This window comes from Morus notabilis, unplaced genomic scaffold, assembly GCF_000414095.1.
Source record: "Morus notabilis unplaced genomic scaffold, ASM41409v2 Scaffold1285, whole genome shotgun sequence".
NCBI lineage: Eukaryota > Viridiplantae > Streptophyta > Magnoliopsida > Rosales > Moraceae > Morus > Morus notabilis.
The window spans coordinates 313,250-332,583 of record NW_010362783.1 but is presented as its reverse complement, the minus strand read 5'-3'; the positions used below and the strand labels follow the sequence as shown (position 1 = coordinate 332,583).

At 35.6% G+C, this 19,334-nt stretch overlaps 3 protein-coding genes across 3 annotated transcripts; 1 reads left to right on the top strand and 2 right to left on the bottom strand.

Annotated features, from left to right (window-relative positions):
- The first annotated feature begins 1,317 nt into the window (after positions 1-1,317).
- Positions 1,318-2,030, top strand: LOC21399752 (ferredoxin). The gene has a single exon (XM_010102848.2). It carries the CDS (start codon positions 1,397-1,399, stop codon positions 1,841-1,843), a length of 447 nt encoding a protein of 148 aa, XP_010101150.1. The 5' UTR covers positions 1,318-1,396; the 3' UTR covers positions 1,844-2,030.
- Positions 2,031-2,200: 170 nt separating this feature from the next.
- On the bottom strand, positions 2,201-8,880 carry LOC21399751 (MLO-like protein 4). The gene is made up of 16 exons (XM_024168671.1): positions 8,851-8,880; positions 8,622-8,751; positions 7,796-7,853; positions 7,328-7,563; positions 7,115-7,231; positions 5,968-6,010; positions 5,140-5,231; positions 4,511-4,585; positions 4,251-4,336; positions 3,980-4,029; positions 3,847-3,887; positions 3,574-3,744; positions 3,437-3,472; positions 3,269-3,336; positions 3,006-3,066; positions 2,201-2,909 (listed from the first exon to the last, which is right to left on the bottom strand). Exons 2-16 carry the CDS (start codon positions 8,748-8,750, stop codon positions 2,484-2,486), a joined length of 1,689 nt encoding a protein of 562 aa, XP_024024439.1. The 5' UTR covers position 8,751; positions 8,851-8,880; the 3' UTR covers positions 2,201-2,483.
- Positions 8,881-16,463: 7,583 nt separating this feature from the next.
- Positions 16,464-17,195, bottom strand: LOC112092462. The gene has a single exon (XM_024168692.1). It carries the CDS (start codon positions 17,062-17,064, stop codon positions 16,684-16,686), a length of 381 nt encoding a protein of 126 aa, XP_024024460.1. The 5' UTR covers positions 17,065-17,195; the 3' UTR covers positions 16,464-16,683.
- Positions 17,196-19,334: the final 2,139 nt, after the last annotated feature.

The window sequence follows — 19,334 nt, the reverse complement described above, 5'->3', positions numbered from 1 at the left end:
GCATTAGAGAAACTTTCAAGATGGTTCATGTTGGTTTAAGCCTGAACTGGCAGCTTAGACCTAAAAATATGTCTCTATGCCTGGTTTTGGACTTGAGCTGCTCTGTCTGTGGTGATAATTTATCACATAAAATTGAAGAAGAACAGGTAATGGCCATAAAGAAAAAGAACTGTCAAACTTAGGTTTGGTTTAAGGAGCTTTTTAGGAAGTGAGATTGGATATCTAGTCTTATGATCTCTCTGTGTTATTGACTTCAAATGAAGCATGTCTATGAGCATCTTGAGTTGGCAAGTGGCAGGAGAAAACTATGGCCCTTGTTTAACTTTAATCTTATATAATTATATTCAGGAATATAATCTGGCCAGGATATGGACTTGGTTTCTATATTTTTCTGGCTCTCATATGAGTTTTAAGTTAATTTTGGTTTGATAAATGGACTACAAGGAGGAGTAGGTAAGGGGTATAACTAAGAGCTCCTTGTTCAATGGCCTTTGGCTTGTCTAGATATCATGAGCTCTGCTTATTGCCCTTTTTTTCTTTTCCATTACTTCAGTAGGATATTTTCATTTTTTTTTTGTTTAAATTTGATAGAATAAGCTACATTCATCTGGAACTTGGAACATCTAGATTTTTCTTGAAATTAATATTATTTCTGGTTGTCCTCGTCTAATTTTCTTATCAGCAAAACAACCCAAATATATCAGGTTTAGCTTTATTTCTACTAAGCCAACGGTGTAAATTCTGACAAGTTGTAGTCTAATATTTGTGGACCCTACGACACATGGCCAAGAAAGTGGCCACAATTACGAGTCCTGTGGTTTCATAACCTTGTGATGGTTAAATTTATGATGGTTATACTTCTTCTAATCTAATCCATGTGTTGCGACAATCAGCTCACACGTCCCAACCTTTTGTGACCAAAATAAGTTCATGTGGACCTTTCCTTTCATGTATGTAGTGAAAATACTTTTGAGGCCAGAAAAAGTAGACGAAGATTGAAACAAAAGAAAAAAGATAGAAACGACATTTATTTATTTTTGGGTCTTTTGCTTCTTTGGTGAGGAAACAACTGAGATAAAAAAAAAAAAAAAGAAAAAAAAAAGAGAAAAAAACAAATATCTGTGGCCTAGAGCTTGTGCTCACCACAGTCCTCACCAACAGAAAAGTGGAAAAGAAATGGGTGAACCTCCCAAATGGAGGGGAGGGTTATGGTGATAATACAAGATAAAGCTAGGAGCCACAACAATCTGCCACGTGGCATGATAGGATTCTATGTTCTCATATCCCAGCCACACTATTTCCACAAGCCTTACCCCCCCATTATCAACCACACTAATACAACTTCTCATATCTCTTCAGCTCCTCAAACACTGAAAAAGAAGAAACGCAGAGAAAAATGGCAACAACAACAGCAGCAGCTCTCTCTGGCACGATGGTGAGCACCTCCTTCGCGAGAAGACATGCAGTGAGCAGCCTGAGGGCACTCCCCAACACGGGGCAGGCGCTCTTCGGCCTCAAGGCGAGCCGCGGAGGGCGTGTCACTGCCATGGCATCATACAAGGTGAAGCTGATAACACCCGACGGAGAGAAGGAGTTCGATTGCCCCGATGACGTCTACATTCTCGACCACGCCGAGGAGGTTGGTATCGACCTGCCATACTCCTGCAGGGCTGGCTCTTGCTCTTCATGTGCTGGGAAGGTTGTGTCAGGAACACTCGACCAGTCTGACCAGAGCTTCCTTGATGATGAACAGATTGATGCAGGTTGGGTCCTCACTTGTGTTGCGTATCCTCAGTGTGATGTTACCATTGAGACCCACAAGGAGGAGGAACTCACTGCTTAAATTGTGATTTCTTCTTCTTCTTACCATTTTCTTAACTCTGGTTTCTTCTCAACTGTCGTTCCTCAAAACTCTATTATCTCTTGTCATGTTTTTGTTTTTGTTTTTGTTGGTTGGTTGGATGGATTAGTGTATTTCAGGGCTAAGTTTTTCTTTGCTACTGAATGAGCTTATTATTATTATTATTAAATGTTTTTGAACTTTCCATTTCTAGTGTGAAATAACTCTACTTTCTTATAAGTGCTTTGCTAATGAGTTCATCTAAACCGTTCATCAATCTTTTTATTTTACTTCATTTTATTGGATGATTGTTGGTCTGTATGTGTGTTACAAAAACATATTCCTTTTTAAAATGAGCTGAGTTGAAAAGCAAAACTTCCTTGGAAGGTTGAATGTTATGAGAAAAAGGTTAATAGGTAAAAGAATATAAAAGTTGAGACATTCTATAATTCAGTTGGGATATTTCACTGAGCGGCAACTATAAACAAGCTTAACTTTCATCTGGTTCTGGAGGCCTGCTTCCAGCTCCGTGTTTCGCGATATGCTGTTAGGATTAGTCTAATGGTATAATTTGCATTTCATGGTAACAAACGAAGCCTGTACTCAATAGAGTAATTTGGTTTTCGAAAAGTATCGAGCACTTTTATGTGTTCTGAAACAGCTCAAAGAGAGTCTTGACCTTCTGTTCTTCTCCATTGCTTAAACCGCCTTCTTCACCAACACTGGTCGGAGGTTGTGATGCACTTATGTTCACAGATTCAGATAAATACTCATCCATTCGGAATGCGTGGGGAATGGCGGGACTCTCACGGGCAGCCTCGTCTGGCAGTATACTTGATGTTACTGTCAACTGATTTTGGGACTCGAATGAAGAGCTTCGAGACAAAGTACCCGATGCAATGGTTATTTCATCCCTCTCATCGATTGTCAATTCTAGTGAACACACTGACCTTATAGTGTGTGAGTGAAGGGAATCGCGTTTAGACCTCTCCTTTACTCTCTTGCACCAACTATGGAGTGACTCTCTTACGCTTTCGGTGACGAGGGTTTTCTTAAACCGAGATCCCATCTGTAATCATGAGGGAAAGAAACTCAAAACCCCGCTTTTGGTTTTCAGTTGACATGAACTCAAATCCAGAAAGATAAGTAAAGAGTTGAAGCAAACCTGGGTAATAATTATATTCAGAGGTACTGTGCTGTAGCTACACCAGAACTGAACTATAACACTGCAAAACAAGCAATTAGAATGCTAACTTCTTAGTCTAATTTAGTCAGATTAAAGGAGCTTAATCAGAGATACAAACAATGCCTTCAATATTTTATTACATCAGCAATCATTTCAGCACCATATACATCGGTCATAGTTATGGCATGTTCATACTTTATTTACAATAGAAGTATGTTGTATACTGAAGAAAAGATACATACCCGGAGGCCAACCGAATGAGTATCATATAATTGTTGTCCATGAAACACGATCTGTGCTCAAGTCCCCACTAAAGTACAAGATAAAATGAAAATGTATTGAAACTGTGAATTTATTTATACAAAGGGAATGAATATCAAACAACGCAATAGGTTTTAGTTAAATCTTACCAAGGCCCAGACAAATGTTGCCATCTCAAAGGCATTCTGCACAAGAAAGAAGCAGAAGAGAATAAGGACAAAAAAAGAAAAAAGAAAAAAGGAAACGGAAAATGTATATCATGGATGAGTCATGCATTGGCTGACACCTGAAATATGATGAATTGTATCAAGCGCAGTAGTATTTCAGGCTTTCCAAACCAAAACAGATCATCGCTAGGCTTTAATTGAGTCCCGACAGACGGTCCCGATTGCTTGACGACTTCGAGTGCTAAAGAGGAGACCACATGTTGAAGTTTTGTTCCAACCGCCATGACAAGCTTAGACAAGTGAAACCGTTGAACATGATGGAATGGTTATATTAGGAGTATTATCTTATTTCGCACTAGAGTGAAGAGACAAAAGAGGTGAATTTCGCTTACTATGGCAGGGATGAAAGAAAGCCAGAAGTACGTATTTAGACCTGCAGTAATTGAACAACTACGAAATTTCAGGAAATAACAACTTGGAAGAAATCTTGGTCCTTGAAATTGCCCTTCCAAATGCATAAGTTACCATGAACGTTTATGAAGATGCATAATATGGCATAGCCCCAGAGTGGCCAGCTGCAAATTTTATAAGAACAAATTAATATTAGGGAACTGAATACTTAACAAAATACGATGAAATGCGGTGAAAGATCATATGTTGTAATAGATGTCACATAAGCTCCACGTACCAAAATTTTTTATATTTCAAAGAAGTCTTTTTCACCAAGAAATCATAAGAATATGAGTTGATATGAATTACTTCTGAAGCAAGGAATAATGGTAAGAGAATTGCACACCTAATTCCAAGAATTCCATTAAATTCATCTTCCATACTCCGGACCATATATTTGTGGAAATCATAAGTTTGTGGCAACTTGTGCTTCTGGATATCATCATGAAACAAAGTAAATGCCATGAGTTCGGTATAGTCACTGTATTTATGATTAGGCATACAAATGTAGGAATGAGAGTTAATTGGTTTGGTTGGCTTGGGCAATGAAAAACAAGCAAAAAATGAAAAGACACAAAAAGGGCATAAAACACAATAAATACTCACTGTGATGAAGCCCAAACGAAGTGCCAAGTAATCTGATTTCCTTATGGAACTTTTAAATTGTCGTAGGAAGCAGAGCTGCACCACCATAGACCACAATTCATATTTAAAAACTGAATATCCACACAATAACATAGTCAATTAAGGGTGACAAGAGAGAAAATAATCACTGCTGATTACAACTATTTCAATGGGACAACAAAAGAAATGCTAGTCCACAAAGGAATACTTCTAACTTCTGAGTATGATAGAATAATTAGTTGGCGTTATCATAATAATATATGATCATTCTTATGATAGTACATGACAAAACTTTGATCTTATTTGGCTTCTTTCTTGCCAGAAAGGGAATTCCCTTGATACAGTGTGGGGCCTATGGCATCCACTTTACTAACAAGAAATGAAACCACCAGGATTCGATGGTGGATACACGCACACACTTGTGCAACCAACCACTTAAGCTAGCTTCAAGTGAATCCTATGCTCATTCATGTGTTGCATTTTTAGATAAAATGAAACAATCTGAACTAAGAGCATGTAAAATACAACGATTAAACAACAGCATATATGATGGAGAAATTTTCACTAGTATTGAAGAACAACTCAAAGTTGTTATAATGATGAAGAATTACCATCCAAATAAGAACCGGATTTCTGCTCCATGGATGAGATGTGTGATGGTAAACAAAGGTGGATTGACGCCTCATGACCTTGTCTCTCTTTGCTGTATAAATCATAAAAGAAAAGAAAAAAAAAGGAAGGTAACAAAAGAAAGATATAAAACAACCTTGATAAAGCACAAACAGCCATGACCACCAGTATTGCAAGAAAGTGGGCTTCAGTAATTATCAGTTGTAGGGAACAAAATTTGATGCCGTCGACTTCCTACAGCACTTACAACTACAAGTTTAGTGAATGTGAATAAAGATAAAGATCTTATATTGCTGACGTTCAAGGGAAAAATTTCCTAGTATAAGAAAATGTGGACATAAATGGAACATGTTTTATATAAACACAAGATTTCATTCAACAGGCTTCAGAAACGTGAGAAAGCCAATTCACCAACTGTTTTGAGAACTAACAGTAATTCTGATTTAATGGGCAAGTATTTTCAATCGTAAACTATGGGCATGTTTGGTAGAGCTTCCTAGAAGCTACTTTTGGCTTCCTGAGATCAAAAACTGTTTCTGTGATTGTTTGGATGCTTCGTCAAAAGTGTTTTATCTCTCCGGAAGAGCTTTCAATCAAAGCCACAAAATACGACTTCTCAAAAGAGCTCTTCTGAATAGACCTTGAAACGAGTTTTAACAAGACATTATATGAAAGCAACTTTTCCTAAACATAGCTGTCATAGTGAAAAATGACCATAATTAGAGTAGGCTGATTAGTGAGGTCTTAAGAACTTCATACAACGAACGACCGGCCATTCTATTTGTGCTTTCAGCGAGGAGGTTATGTACCTTGCAAAGTAGCTTGAAACTCCCATTTGCTCCAACTGTAAATCTACAAAATAATCAATATGAAAAAGATAAATCTCCACTTCTCTGGTTTGTGCATGAATTTCCAAGCATGCCCTTTATTTCCAGCAACAAAGTTGAACCATGTTTTCATCTAACACTAATAAGGAACGATTGATATATTTAAGACACAAGAATGATTTAAACTTCTGATATAATTCATGTTTGACATCTGAATAACAATATACAATAAAGAATTAGCTTCCAAGTATTAGATAAAACAACAAAAAGTAGCTAGAAACACTAAAGTTAATAATAAGAACAATTGGTGTGACATGAGAAGGTCTTGGTTCCAAAAATGGAGTTTGACTTTTTTGGTTGTCAAAATAAATTGATAATAAAAAATATGATACTTATTTGTCGAATAATTGAGTTGCCTGTACAAAAACTTATAATTCGCTGAAAAACATTTAGGGTTTGTTGGGTTCAACAACTTAAACTGTGGAGATTTGAACTTTTTTAGTTAGAACTGTGGTGATTCAAACTTGATCCCAACTGTTGTTTGGACATGCAAATAAATTCTAATTTGAATCGGGAATAAAATCCAAACTGTGTTGGATAAATGTTGAAACCTGTCATTAGAGTTTTATAACAAATCTTATAAAACCTCATCATAAGTGACATTTAAAAATATGCAATATGTGTGGGGATTTATTCCTCTCTTTCTTATTAACACATTAAAAAAAATCATCTCAATTGAAATTAAAACTAAGAAGTTACGACATTTTTAAGATTGAAAAAAAAAAGAGAGAAAAAATAGAATTTGAAACTATTGGACTGTTGACAACAATTCAGATTGTTAGAATTTAGGGGGGGCGGGGGAGTTAATTCTAAAATCAACAATTTGAGTCGTCCTTGAACCATTGCTAATGGTTTGAATTATCCTTAAAATTTCCTCTCCCAAACACCAGTTTGGATCTTGAATTAAGGTTTGAATCCTAAACAACAGTTTGAGTCGTTGAAACAAACAAGGGCTAAATAATTTTGTTAGCAGCCATTTGAAGTTGGAAGTTGGACCTTTTTTTGTTTCTAATGGAAAAGGATCCAATTTGCAGTTGGTAAATTGGTAAGAGGGATATGAAGATATTACCTTGCTCATGGCCAGACCAACAGCCACACAGCTATACAAAACATGAGTGATCCCAAGAACAAACAGGAAACGATGGAGCTGCTCAAGACCCTCATACGAAACAAACGGTTCACGACCCTGCGAGAAAACCACGACCCTTTACTTACATATTAAGAGCTAGTGATGTCTAAAATTTCTAAAAAAAGTTTCAAACTTGGAGAATCATATTTTTACCTCACCACATTGATGAGAATGAGAAGAATGTGTATTAAAGATTCCACTTGAAGGAGTGTGTGTTTCGTTGAGAGAAGAGAAAGAAGTTTCCGAATTGCGGTTCTCATGGATGCCATAGTCTTTCTCAGAACAAATATAGAAGCGGCTGTTGAAAAGCGATGAATCTACACATATCTCAGAAATCCATCTTGCGCATTGTGCCAAAAACAAAGATATAAGTCCAAGTAGCATCAGCTCTACAGAGAAACAAATTCCGTTTAGTTCGCTGATTCGAGTTGAGATGTGACTTTATGTAAGAGTTTTTTTTAATAACAAAAAAATTAGATGTGACTGTTTCTGAGAACTTTTTACTGTAACAAAATTCGAATCGGTGAAATGAACGGGGCCAAAAATTGTCAACCAAAAAAAAAAAGACAAGAAGAATGCCAACAAAGAAAAAAAAAATCCTAACAAGAGAGTTTAATCCACCTTCCTTAATCTTTTCCAAAGAGGCAAACAGTGCCTTCCTTCTAGTCTTCTTTAACCACTGTACACAACATGCATAAACATTAGATATAACATTTCTCCAGTAATTTACTCCCATTTTATTGCTGGTCAGATAAGTAAATAACAAAAACAACAACAACGTTTTCGCTTAAGTCCCTTTGAAAAAAAAAAACTGATTCGCTTAAGTGCTTCTAATCAACAGAGCAAATGGTTCCAAAATTAAATTTCTTTTCCAACATTTTCCGAGCAACAGTAAATAAATAGCCAAGCAAAGAAGCTTTTACACTTTGACTTCTTCCTCTTTTTTTTTTTTTTCTTTTTTTTTCTCAATTTCTGATTTCTTATAGAATACCATTTTAAAGTACCTCTCTTCTTCCCATCAAAAGTCTACTACATTTTCTCGTACTTTCTCAAGAGCCAAACATATATGACAAAACTTCTAACATCTCAAACCTATATGAAACACGTCAAGAATTGAATCTTAACCCCTTTTTTGTTTTTGGTCTTTTTCTTTCTTTGCATTCCCAACTGCTTTCTAATCAGTGGGACCCAAAAAGAGAATAGTTATGAACTTCTAGACTTTATTCAGTTCCAACAGCAAAAGTTTCTTTCGCCTCAATCTTTGATTCTTTTCCTAACTAGACTTTTACATTTTAATCCGAAAGAAAAACTTTACAGGCCCAAATAATCAAATGGGTCCCAGAAATTAAAAGACATAGTACTTTAAAAATCATCTTCTTTCACATTACTGATTTTCTCAGCGACCAATCAAGAAAACATACTTACATCACTTGTCACTGATTCTTACCTTCCCAAATCTGTATATCGACCTTTCCACCAAAAAGCAAACGAAGACCATGACTGTAACGACCGAGGCAACTGAATAAGTTGGAGTCTCGGCCAGTGACCTCTGCTGCTCATGAATCACCTTCTCCATTCTTTAAATCAGAAACCACACATTAGCTCAACCTAGCTTTCACTTGAAAAAAAAAAAAAAAAACTTTGAAACTTTCTCGAGAAAATGGAGACCCTCATACAGGGGGAAAGTGAAAGATCCAGGAAAAGGGGAAGTGGGATACAGACAGTAAAATTATATGAAAGTACGTTTCTGTTTACATATTAATATTAAAAAAGTGCAGGCGAACACGGTGATCTGTATGAATACATACATATATACATATATAATATATATGTATAAATATGAACACAGAGGATTTTCTCCTCGAACATGGCATGATGATGATGGGGATCCTACTTTAATGGCTATTATTTTATTAGTTGGTACTTTGTTTAATGGAAGTGTCTGCTATTTTCCAAACAAGCCCACCACGTATAATACGAGTATTAGATTATTGGAATTGCCGCCAACCATTCATATTTCCATTACATTATTGTAGGAGTGTAAATCGGCCGGGTATGGTAGGGCTGAGTCAAAAAATTGAGCCTATTCGATCAGTGCGGGTTGAAAAAATTTTAAACCGCGATACTCTTTTAAGTTTACAAACCCACAACCTTTCGGGTGATCTCAGGTAGGGTCGGGTTACTCGTATTGGTGATCTCAAGGATCACATGATCACTTTTTAGTCAATTAATCTGTGCTTGTTACAGAAGAAATCATTATCAAACAGAACATGTCTTTCCTTCAAGAGGAGGTCTAAATGCAAGGTGAACAATTAAAACACTCACTTTGAAATCAAACACTTCCAATATAAATAAAGAATGTCCTAATTCAACAACTATGACATACAAGCATTTTTTACACAAACCGTGAATCCAAAACATAAATAAGTTAACAATTTAAATGCATAAAGTCCATAAACTTATGAAAGTAAGAATTTGAAGTGTTGGACATTGTTTTACCTACTTTGAACATGTTCGGCCGGGTAGGGTTACCTCAGGTTCATGTAACCCCACCCCGCGCCCCTACCCGTGCAGTGCGGGTTAGACATAATTAAAACTGAAAATTAAATAAAAAATTAAAAACTCGTGATTTTCGAATAGGGTCGGCTCGGTTCGGCCGGATTCGTTGGGTTCGGGGTGATTTCTTACAGCCCTACATTATTGTAGTCGGCTTTCTCTCTCTCTCTCCGCTATCTATCCAATCTGGGACAGAGTCATATGTGCAAGGCCAACCTACTCACATGGTGCCCGCCAATTTCCTCCCCCTGCAGTTTAATTATTGAGAATTAGAAGATCTAGCTAGTACTAGTAGTCCAATTCTTTCAACGATTGACCACAAAAATTCATTCTCAACTATCACTTACGTAACATTTTGTCTCATAATTTTTACAACGTAGTATCTATCTCTCCCTGAAAAATGAAGACCGTGTTTAGAATTGATCATGTTTTTATTTTTCTCATTTTTTGAGAAAAAAATGACAAATGTTTTTAAAACGGCATTTGACGCAATAAAGACAAAAAATAAAAATGAAAACAATTTTTGGGTTTATTGTAAAATAAGGGATAAATGAAAAATAACTTTGTCTTTTTTCATTTTTTGTTTTCGTTTTCTCCTCTCTCGAGTAGAGAGAGATATTAATGAGTTTTTTTATACTGAAAACAATCTCTTGATAAAACTACCAAACGCATTTTCAAAAATAATTTCTGTCTGAGATTGAAAATATTTACGTTTTTATTTTCATACAAAAAATAAAATCATTTTAAAACGAGTTCTAAACGCGCCCGAAAGGTTAACAAAAAAAGCTCATTCTGTTAAAATTTTGACGAAAAATTGGCTTTGTTACATAATGTGGACTCCTGCCTTTTAAAGTGTGATTTCAGTTTAAAATTGAATTTTAAATCTAAAAATATGATTATTACGCTATAACAACCATGTTAAGGCCACCGAATAAGCTATTGGCCCGTTTAGTTTACTGATTCGAGTTTTTAATTCGAATTAAGATATGATTTTATATGAGAACTTTTTATAATAGCAAAAAGTTAGATGTGACTATTTCTAAAAACTTTTTACTGTAGTAAAACTCGAATCGGTAAACGAGACCTAAGTGTAAAAACGGAGGGCATGCCAACATTTCTAACATAAGGAAACAAGGTCAAACAAGAGGTTTTAACCCTTCTTTTCGCACTAATGTTTCTTATAACGAAGCATGTGGAATTAGTCTGCTTTTAACCTAGGTTGTCGAGAACAAGAGGTGTACGAAAATTTCGAAGATAGGTAAATAAGATCAAACCGGAGGTTTTAATCTTTTTTTTTTTTTTCACTTCAAAAATGTTTTTTTTTTTATAGCAAAGCAATTAGTGAGTTTTTGACATAGGTTAACGAAAATGGAGGGACGTATGAAATTTTCGAGCATATGTAAACAAGGCTAAACGAGAATTTTGTGTAGAGGCAAACAAGACTACACCGGAGGTTCCGTTATTTTCACATCACTAATGTTTCTTTTAGCGATGCGTGCTAAATTAGTGTGTTTTGGACAGATTGTGAAAACATGGGGCATGTGAAAATTTCGAGTATAGCTTCTTGCTATTTTGTAAATCCTTCGGATTCACAAAATACATCATAAAGCTTAGTCACAAGATCAAAAAACTGATAAATTCTAGCACCCACCAGACCAACTTGAGACAAGATCAAAAAACTTATAAATTCTATCACCCATAAGACCAACTTGTGTGGCCAACTGATTATAATTTGTTTTTTCTTTTCTTTTTTTGGAGTTACTGAAACGATAGCGCCAATCTTCTTCACCTTTGTGCTCTAAAAGGCTTCAGCTTTCATAAAAAAGGTGGAAAAACAGATCCAAGGGAGACAACTTTAGATAATAACTGATGTAAAATGAAGAGACTTGAGATACAAAAAGGAGAATATTAGGAAGATGAAGAACCACAAAAGAAATAAGGATAGAATCTTGTTAGGTCTGTTTTTCGGTCAGTGTCACAAAGAGTGTTATAACACTTTTCTATAACACTGTTCTTAACAGTAAATCTGAAATTAAACCAGTAAAGTAGCAATGTAGGAAAATAATGCACAAACATAAAGGACACCAAAAAAATGATATCGCAGTTCGGTGCGCACACCTACTCTGCGGGGCCACGCCCAGACAGTGATCAATCCACTAAGTTCAAAAGATTACAAAGGACTGAATGGTCTTACACACTCAACAACTCCCTCCTTGATGATGTCGTTGTTGCCTAGAATCTCCTTAGAAAGCTTGATCAGCGAGCATCACTCGACTTGATGGTTTCTTCCTGAAACCAAAGAAATCTTCTCCCGAAGAACCAACTCGAAAGTGTTCTAACAATTCGTCGCAACACATCAAGCGACACTTAAGATTACAATCTCATTCTCACATGAACAAATGTAACTTTTCAGTTTTTAGCCTTGTGTCTGCATAACACATTCTGCCCTCATATCAAAACCCTCATGCCACTATCTTTTTCGTCACACAATCACCAACCCTCAATCATCCACAATAAGCACACTAAATCATGGTAATATCTCATCCATTAACCACCAAATCAGGTCACCAGCCCCATGACAGTAAAAAGACCATACTCAAGCCTGAAAATCACCAGCCATCAATATCTTAAAAAGTCCACTCTTGATTTTTAGCAATCAAGATCTTTGATTTGCAGCCAATAAACATGACAACCAAAACTTTCCTTAAAAGGATCACCTATTTGCTGTGTCAGCCAAGCTTCCAGCCAATTTACAACCAATTTGCCAAATATAGTTTTCAACTAATTTATTAAAAATAAGCCAATACAAAAATGCACTAACAAATCTAAGCACATAAACAAAGGATGAAAAAAAAAAAAACTCGAGAATAGGAAAGTAGAAACTCAATATTCTTTAACCAATCATCAACTCTCAAAAAGTAAAATTAACGTAAGCGCCCTATTTATAGTGAAATAATGAGTTCAACTTTTTTTTTTCTTTTAGCTAGATACGAAAAGGTCAATCACACCCTTTAAAAGGTTCAACAATATTTCTTTAAACACCACACAACACTTTCACATAAATAATCCAAGACCAATTATTGTAACAAGGTGTAAGTTTGTTAACAAACCATAAATGATCTTTTAACTTGCTAAAAAAGCATAAACTAAAACATTCAACATACGGATGAAAAGCCAACCATATGGAGAATGCAGAAAGCTAAAGCCCTCGTATAACAACATTTCTTCCATGATGTTGTAGCTCAGTGGGAGGGATTTTAAAAACCCTGTGTTACGATATTATGTTATGAAAATAGGCAACAAGAAACGAAGAACGAGAACACACACAGTTGTAACGTGGAAAAAAACCCAAGATGGGAAAAAAACCACTGACAGAGGAAGAAAATTCACTATGTCGAAAATTGATACAAAATAGAAGTTCTAAGAGGCTCTATATCGAAGCATCATCAAAGAACCATAATATTACAGAATATATATATATATATATATATGTATGCGAAAATAAGAAATAATAAAGGTCCATATGTCGCACCACCACAGATCTCTCAAAATTTCTCATAATTAAAGTTGCACCACATATGTCGCACTGCGAGCTTTTTGAGCCGGGCCAAACTGATTTGGGTCACTATACTCTAACACCATGTTACTGAGGGACACTATCCGTGAGCCGCTTATGTCTAAGAACTCGAGCTTGGTGCAGCTAGATAGGATATGCTCAACAGAGCATTCATACTCGTGTACCTTCGAAAGCGAATCTCGAGATGCCTGAGCTCAGGCATCGTTGACGCTATTGCAAAAGCATCATCATCAAAATAGTTGTTCCCGAATTTCCTGTATGCGTTCCCTCGCAACCCTGTCAGATGCTTACAGTGCCTCCCAATTGCCTCAACTGCAGGGGCTCCGATGGATGAACAATGACTCATATCTATAAAGCGTAAGTTGGCAAGCTTCGGAGCTTCATGAATCACTACTTCATCACGTACAACACTACTTGGTATCTTCAAAGTTTGAAGATTTTGTGCCTGGTCAGCAATGAAGGAAAAAAGGCACTTAAGGCCCTTTAGAAGGTATAAAGTATATTCAAATTATGATTTTTGATTCTGACGTTTGAAATTTGAATTTTTGTGAAAAAAAAAAAACAGTGTAGCAGAATCAATAATTTGAGTTTGAGTATATAAAACAAACAGGTCTTTATTGTTGAGATGCAAACCGAGACTTTTAAGATCTCATTCGCTTCGCGGATTCGAGTTTTCAATTCGAGCTAATATGTGATATTTTTTAAGAGCTTTTAACTGTAACAGAAAAAGTTATATCTGACAATTTTTTAGAGCTTTTACCTGTAAAAACTTAATACTGAAAACTCGAATCGGTGAAATCAACGAAGCCTAAGTATTCCTGAGTTTCTTAGCATCAACATACGAAGCACATGGACCAAGGTCTTAGTGCTCCGGTCCTTGCTCCATTCATGAATGTCTATCTCCTGCCGGAAATAAGGGCTGGCTACTACTCTTCCCTATGATTTGCAAACCCTCAGGTATTACGGTAAGCTTCTCCGGTAATAGACAATACTTGAAAATCCTTTCCAATAATTCAGGAGCTAGCTCGCAACCCAAAGTTTAACTCTGTCACCAACACAATGAATGAATGAATGAGAAAATAAGCCAACACTGGCAATCTTAAAAGAAGAATTTATTAATTGTTACTAACTCCTTTGTCAATTACAGTTTCACTACGAAGAATTTATTCAAACACAAAGAAAGCCGATACTGGTTTCAATTATTGAAAAGTTTAAGAACGCCATAGGACAAGTAGTTATATTAATCCATACTGTACTGGAAAAAGAATGATAAAAAAGACGGCTTTGCACTGCTTATAGGATTCAGAGCCCCTCTCGTTTTGCTTCCAAACCCATGTAGGACTAGGCTTCTCTATTAGATTACCAAAAGCTTAACAATCTCCACATTTTGCAAAATACTTTACGGATTCGAGTTTTTAATTCAAGTTGATATGCGATATTTTCTGAGAGCATTTGACTGTAGTAAAAACAGTTAGATGTGATATTTTCTGAGAATTTTTAACTGTAAAAATATAAAACTAAAAACACGAATTGGTGAGATAAACGAAGGCCTAAATAGATTTCCATAACTTTGCTACAACCATTGCCTTTACTGACAGTCATATTTCTAACTCAAGAGAATTATTGTACTCTACTCCACTATAAAGAGTACACCTACTTAGAATTAATACTAAATTTCACGAATTTCACTTCGATACATTTCAAAAGACCTTACTGAAAGTTCTTGTACAACTTCCATGTTTGGCTTTCCCGAAAGTTTATTAGCCATCAGCAAAAATTCCACCACACACCTTGTATTAATAATGTCAAACCAGTGCCTTTGTGCAAACTTGTGAATCCACACAGTAATAAATTGTCGCAAAATGCATCACTTGACGTCGGCAATTGCTTTTACCGTTTTTTTGCTGGGTTGGTGCTTAGGTATAAGACAACGGTTTTTAGCTTCTCAAAAGCCATCGTTTAATGTGAACTTTTAATGACGACAAAATGTACTGCAATGACCAAAAAAATATTGTTTTTACGGATTTCACACAAGTGATCCATGTTTCGTGTGTTCATTTGACCTTTTGTGAACTTTTAATGAACTATTCCTCAGTGCATGCTAACCTTAATCCATCATAGCACAGGAGCCCTCTAAACAACAAAATAGATGAGCTTTTTTAGGCACAACCTTAAGACCAAAAAATTATATTAGTCAATATATTAATTAAGAATAAAGAGTAAAATTTAAATCCGTACACTTTTAAGAACAAACTCAGTATTTTTCTCATTCCTATCAATAATAAAGAAAACAATAGTAAAGTCTCATTACACACAAATAAAAATAACAAAACAATAAAAAAAATAGGTAAATAGAAGATTCAAGAGGCCCCATCAACATATGGATGAATGAGCTGACTTGATATTTTGGCATTATAACCACAATAAAGAGCTTTCGGATTTTTATTCTTTCCTCTCTTCATAAAAGAGTGCATCATACAATTAGGAAGTTTCGAAAACATATCCGATAGAACTTGTATTTGGGTCTTTATGTTTGAGCCGTACGAGATGAAATTCTCATATACGGTTCTGAGAGGGGGAGTACCAATACCTCAGTTGTTCAGGGATGTTTTTGCTGGTATTGACCCGGATTTGGATGCTCAAGTGGAATTTGGAGCATTCCAAAAACTAGGAGATCCAACTACAAGAAGATAAGTAGTCTGATACAATATTGTTTTGTTATTTTTTGTCTTTAGTTTTGTGATTTAATATAGGCTACCGGATAAATCTTGATTTCAATCGCTGTCTTTTCTTTGTTCATTCGCAACAAAATATTTTCTTTGCGCGGCGGGAAAAAAAATATACTTTTTGGGAGAGAGATACTATTTCACCAATCGAGTTACAGGTGTCTAACATATTCATACCTAACGATTTTCCACAAAATGGTGACGAAAGGTATAACTTTTACAAATCTTTCCATTTTCCAATTCGATCCAAAAACTCAGTATTTTTCTCAAATAAAATAGAAAAAGAAAAAAAAAACAAAGAGCAAAATAAGTGGACCATTTTTTTGAATAGTGACCCAGGGAACTTCCATTATATAATATTTACAGAAACAGATATACATCCGTATGAAAAAAGTGAACTCTTCATGGGCTTATTACAAAACTGGGGGCTTATTAATTAATGCTAGTGGAAGTTAAGCTACCTATCATTACAAAAAAGACTTGCACTTTCAGATAATCCCGAAGAACATTCGTTTATAATAGTCCACAAACTTAAAAAGTAAAGCTACATATATAATTAACCCAAAACAGAAGGCAATTAGTGAATAATTAGCTAGCTTATTTGTATGACAAAACTAATAATATAATACATAATTGACCCTAAAATATCGTCATCTAGCCACAAAAGGAAACCAGCGCTCGTGAAACGAAGACTGGTAAGAGACCATGAACAAGAGGAAGACGAGCAAGAAGGCGACACCCCATGGCGATCCGCCGGCGCGGTGAAGCGAGTCCTTCTCGGGAAGCAGAACGAGGAAGGGAAGGCCGCCGGTGGAGAGGCAGTGGACGAGGATAAGGAGAAGGAGAGGAACGAGCATGAGGAAGAGCTTGACTTGAATCATCATGTCCTCGAACCTGGACTCATAATTTATGTACCATGAGAAGCCCAACATGAAGAGGACGATGAGGATGAAAATGAAAAGATGAAGTGGGATTGAGAAGTAATCCCAGTAAGAGTAGTAGCAGTTGTCGTTGTAGTATGATCTAGGCATATTGTCTTGGAGGATTTTTTTTTCTTTTTTTGGTTGATTTGAATTGGTTTTTATGTGTGAAAGATTTTTGAGTGGAGGAGAAGAAGAGAAGGAACTGTTAAATTTGATGATCTGTTTTGTTTTCTAGAATGAACTTGGTTTCTCTAGTTGCAAAAGTTGGAGGATATCAGAATGACTAGCACTGTTTTATATAGGGATCCCATGGTAGTGGACGTTTGATTCACGAATTTAGAATCATGATTTAGAATTATTTTCGGTTTACGTGTGTTTTTTATGAGAGAAAATACTGTAGCGAGTCACGAACCATGATTCGAACCATTGCACAAATCCTCATACCAAACACATTAAAATTAAGGGCTCGTTTCTTTTATGCGTTTAAACTCATAGTTTTGATTTTCTTATAGTGTTTTTCTTTTGAAAAAATTTTAATTTCAAATGTCAAAATCACGAATCACTGATTTAAACGCATGAACCAAACGAGTCCTAATTAATTTATTGTTTAATTAGTGGGGTTTTCTGCATTTGTAAACATCGCTATTGGAAGATGTGTAAAAGCATTGAGTTTATTTGACACTCCAAATGATTTTGAGTAAAACAAGAAGAGAAGATTTAATAGGGATGCTTTTACCCTCATAGTAATATTTATACGGTAAGTGATATTTATATGGCGAGGTATCTTTTCGCACGCAGTTTCATCTCCTTCAATTTTCCCGAAATCCGTTCATATATAACTAGTTGTACGTGTGTGTGTGTGTGTGTGTGTGAAGAAGGCGACACCCCATGGCGATCCGCCGGCGCGGTGAAGCGAGTCCTTCTCGGGAAGCAGAACGAGGAAGGGAAGGCCGCCGGTGGAGAGGCAGTGGACGAGGATAAGGAGAAGGAGAGGAACGAGCATGAGGAAGAGCTTGACTTGAATCATCATGTCCTCGAACCTGGACTCATAATTTATGTACCATGAGAAGCCCAACATGAAGAGGACGATGAGGATGAAAATGAAAAGATGAAGTGGGATTGAGAAGTAATCCCAGTAAGAGTAGTAGCAGTTGTCGTTGTAGTATGATCTAGGCATATTGTCTTGGAGGATTTTTTTTTCTTTTTTTGGTTGATTTGAATTGGTTTTTATGTGTGAAAGATTTTTGAGTGGAGGAGAAGAAGAGAAGGAACTGTTAAATTTGATGATCTGTTTTGTTTTCTAGAATGAACTTGGTTTCTCTAGTTGCAAAAGTTGGAGGATATCAGAATGACTAGCACTGTTTTATATAGGGATCCCATGGTAGTGGACGTTTGATTCACGAATTTAGAATCATGATTTAGAATTATTTTCGGTTTACGTGTGTTTTTTATGAGAGAAAATACTGTAGCGAGTCACGAACCATGATTCGAACCATTGCACAAATCCTCATACCAAACACATTAAAATTAAGGGCTCGTTTCTTTTATGCGTTTAAACTCATAGTTTTGATTTTCTTATAGTGTTTTTCTTTTGAAAAAATTTTAATTTCAAATGTCAAAATCACGAATCACTGATTTAAACGCATGAACCAAACGAGTCCTAATTAATTTATTGTTTAATTAGTGGGGTTTTCTGCATTTGTAAACATCGCTATTGGAAGATGTGTAAAAGCATTGAGTTTATTTGACACTCCAAATGATTTTGAGTAAAACAAGAAGAGAAGATTTAATAGGGATGCTTTTACCCTCATAGTAATATTTATACGGTAAGTGATATTTATATGGCGAGGTATCTTTTCGCACGCAGTTTCATCTCCTTCAATTTTCCCGAAATCTCCGTTCATATATAACTAGTTGTACGTGTGTGTGTGTGTGTGTGTGTGTATATATATATATATATATATAATATAGATTTTCATCGGAATTAATTACTCAAGAATATATACAACTAATAAACTAGTAACATGTACTTAATTTTAGTTAGAAGAAAAATATAAAATGCAAGTTAGTAACATATGGTTCCAAGCTTTGAAAGGGATTAATGTGTCCACCCGATCAATATTGACAATTAAAAATATTTTAGTATTGTTTAAACGATGTGTGATAAGTAACAGGAAAAGATACGATCAAAGTGCATAACCATGCATGTGAATGGATGTACTCTAAAAGTTAAAACCTATTAACGTGAGTGTGCCTTTGATCTTAATTTACACAATGAAAAGTACAATACAAATTTGCGTTCTATATTAATTCTTTATATTCCAACTTCCTTTCGACCTTGTAACAGTAATTTTACACACAAAAACTTTGCACATTCA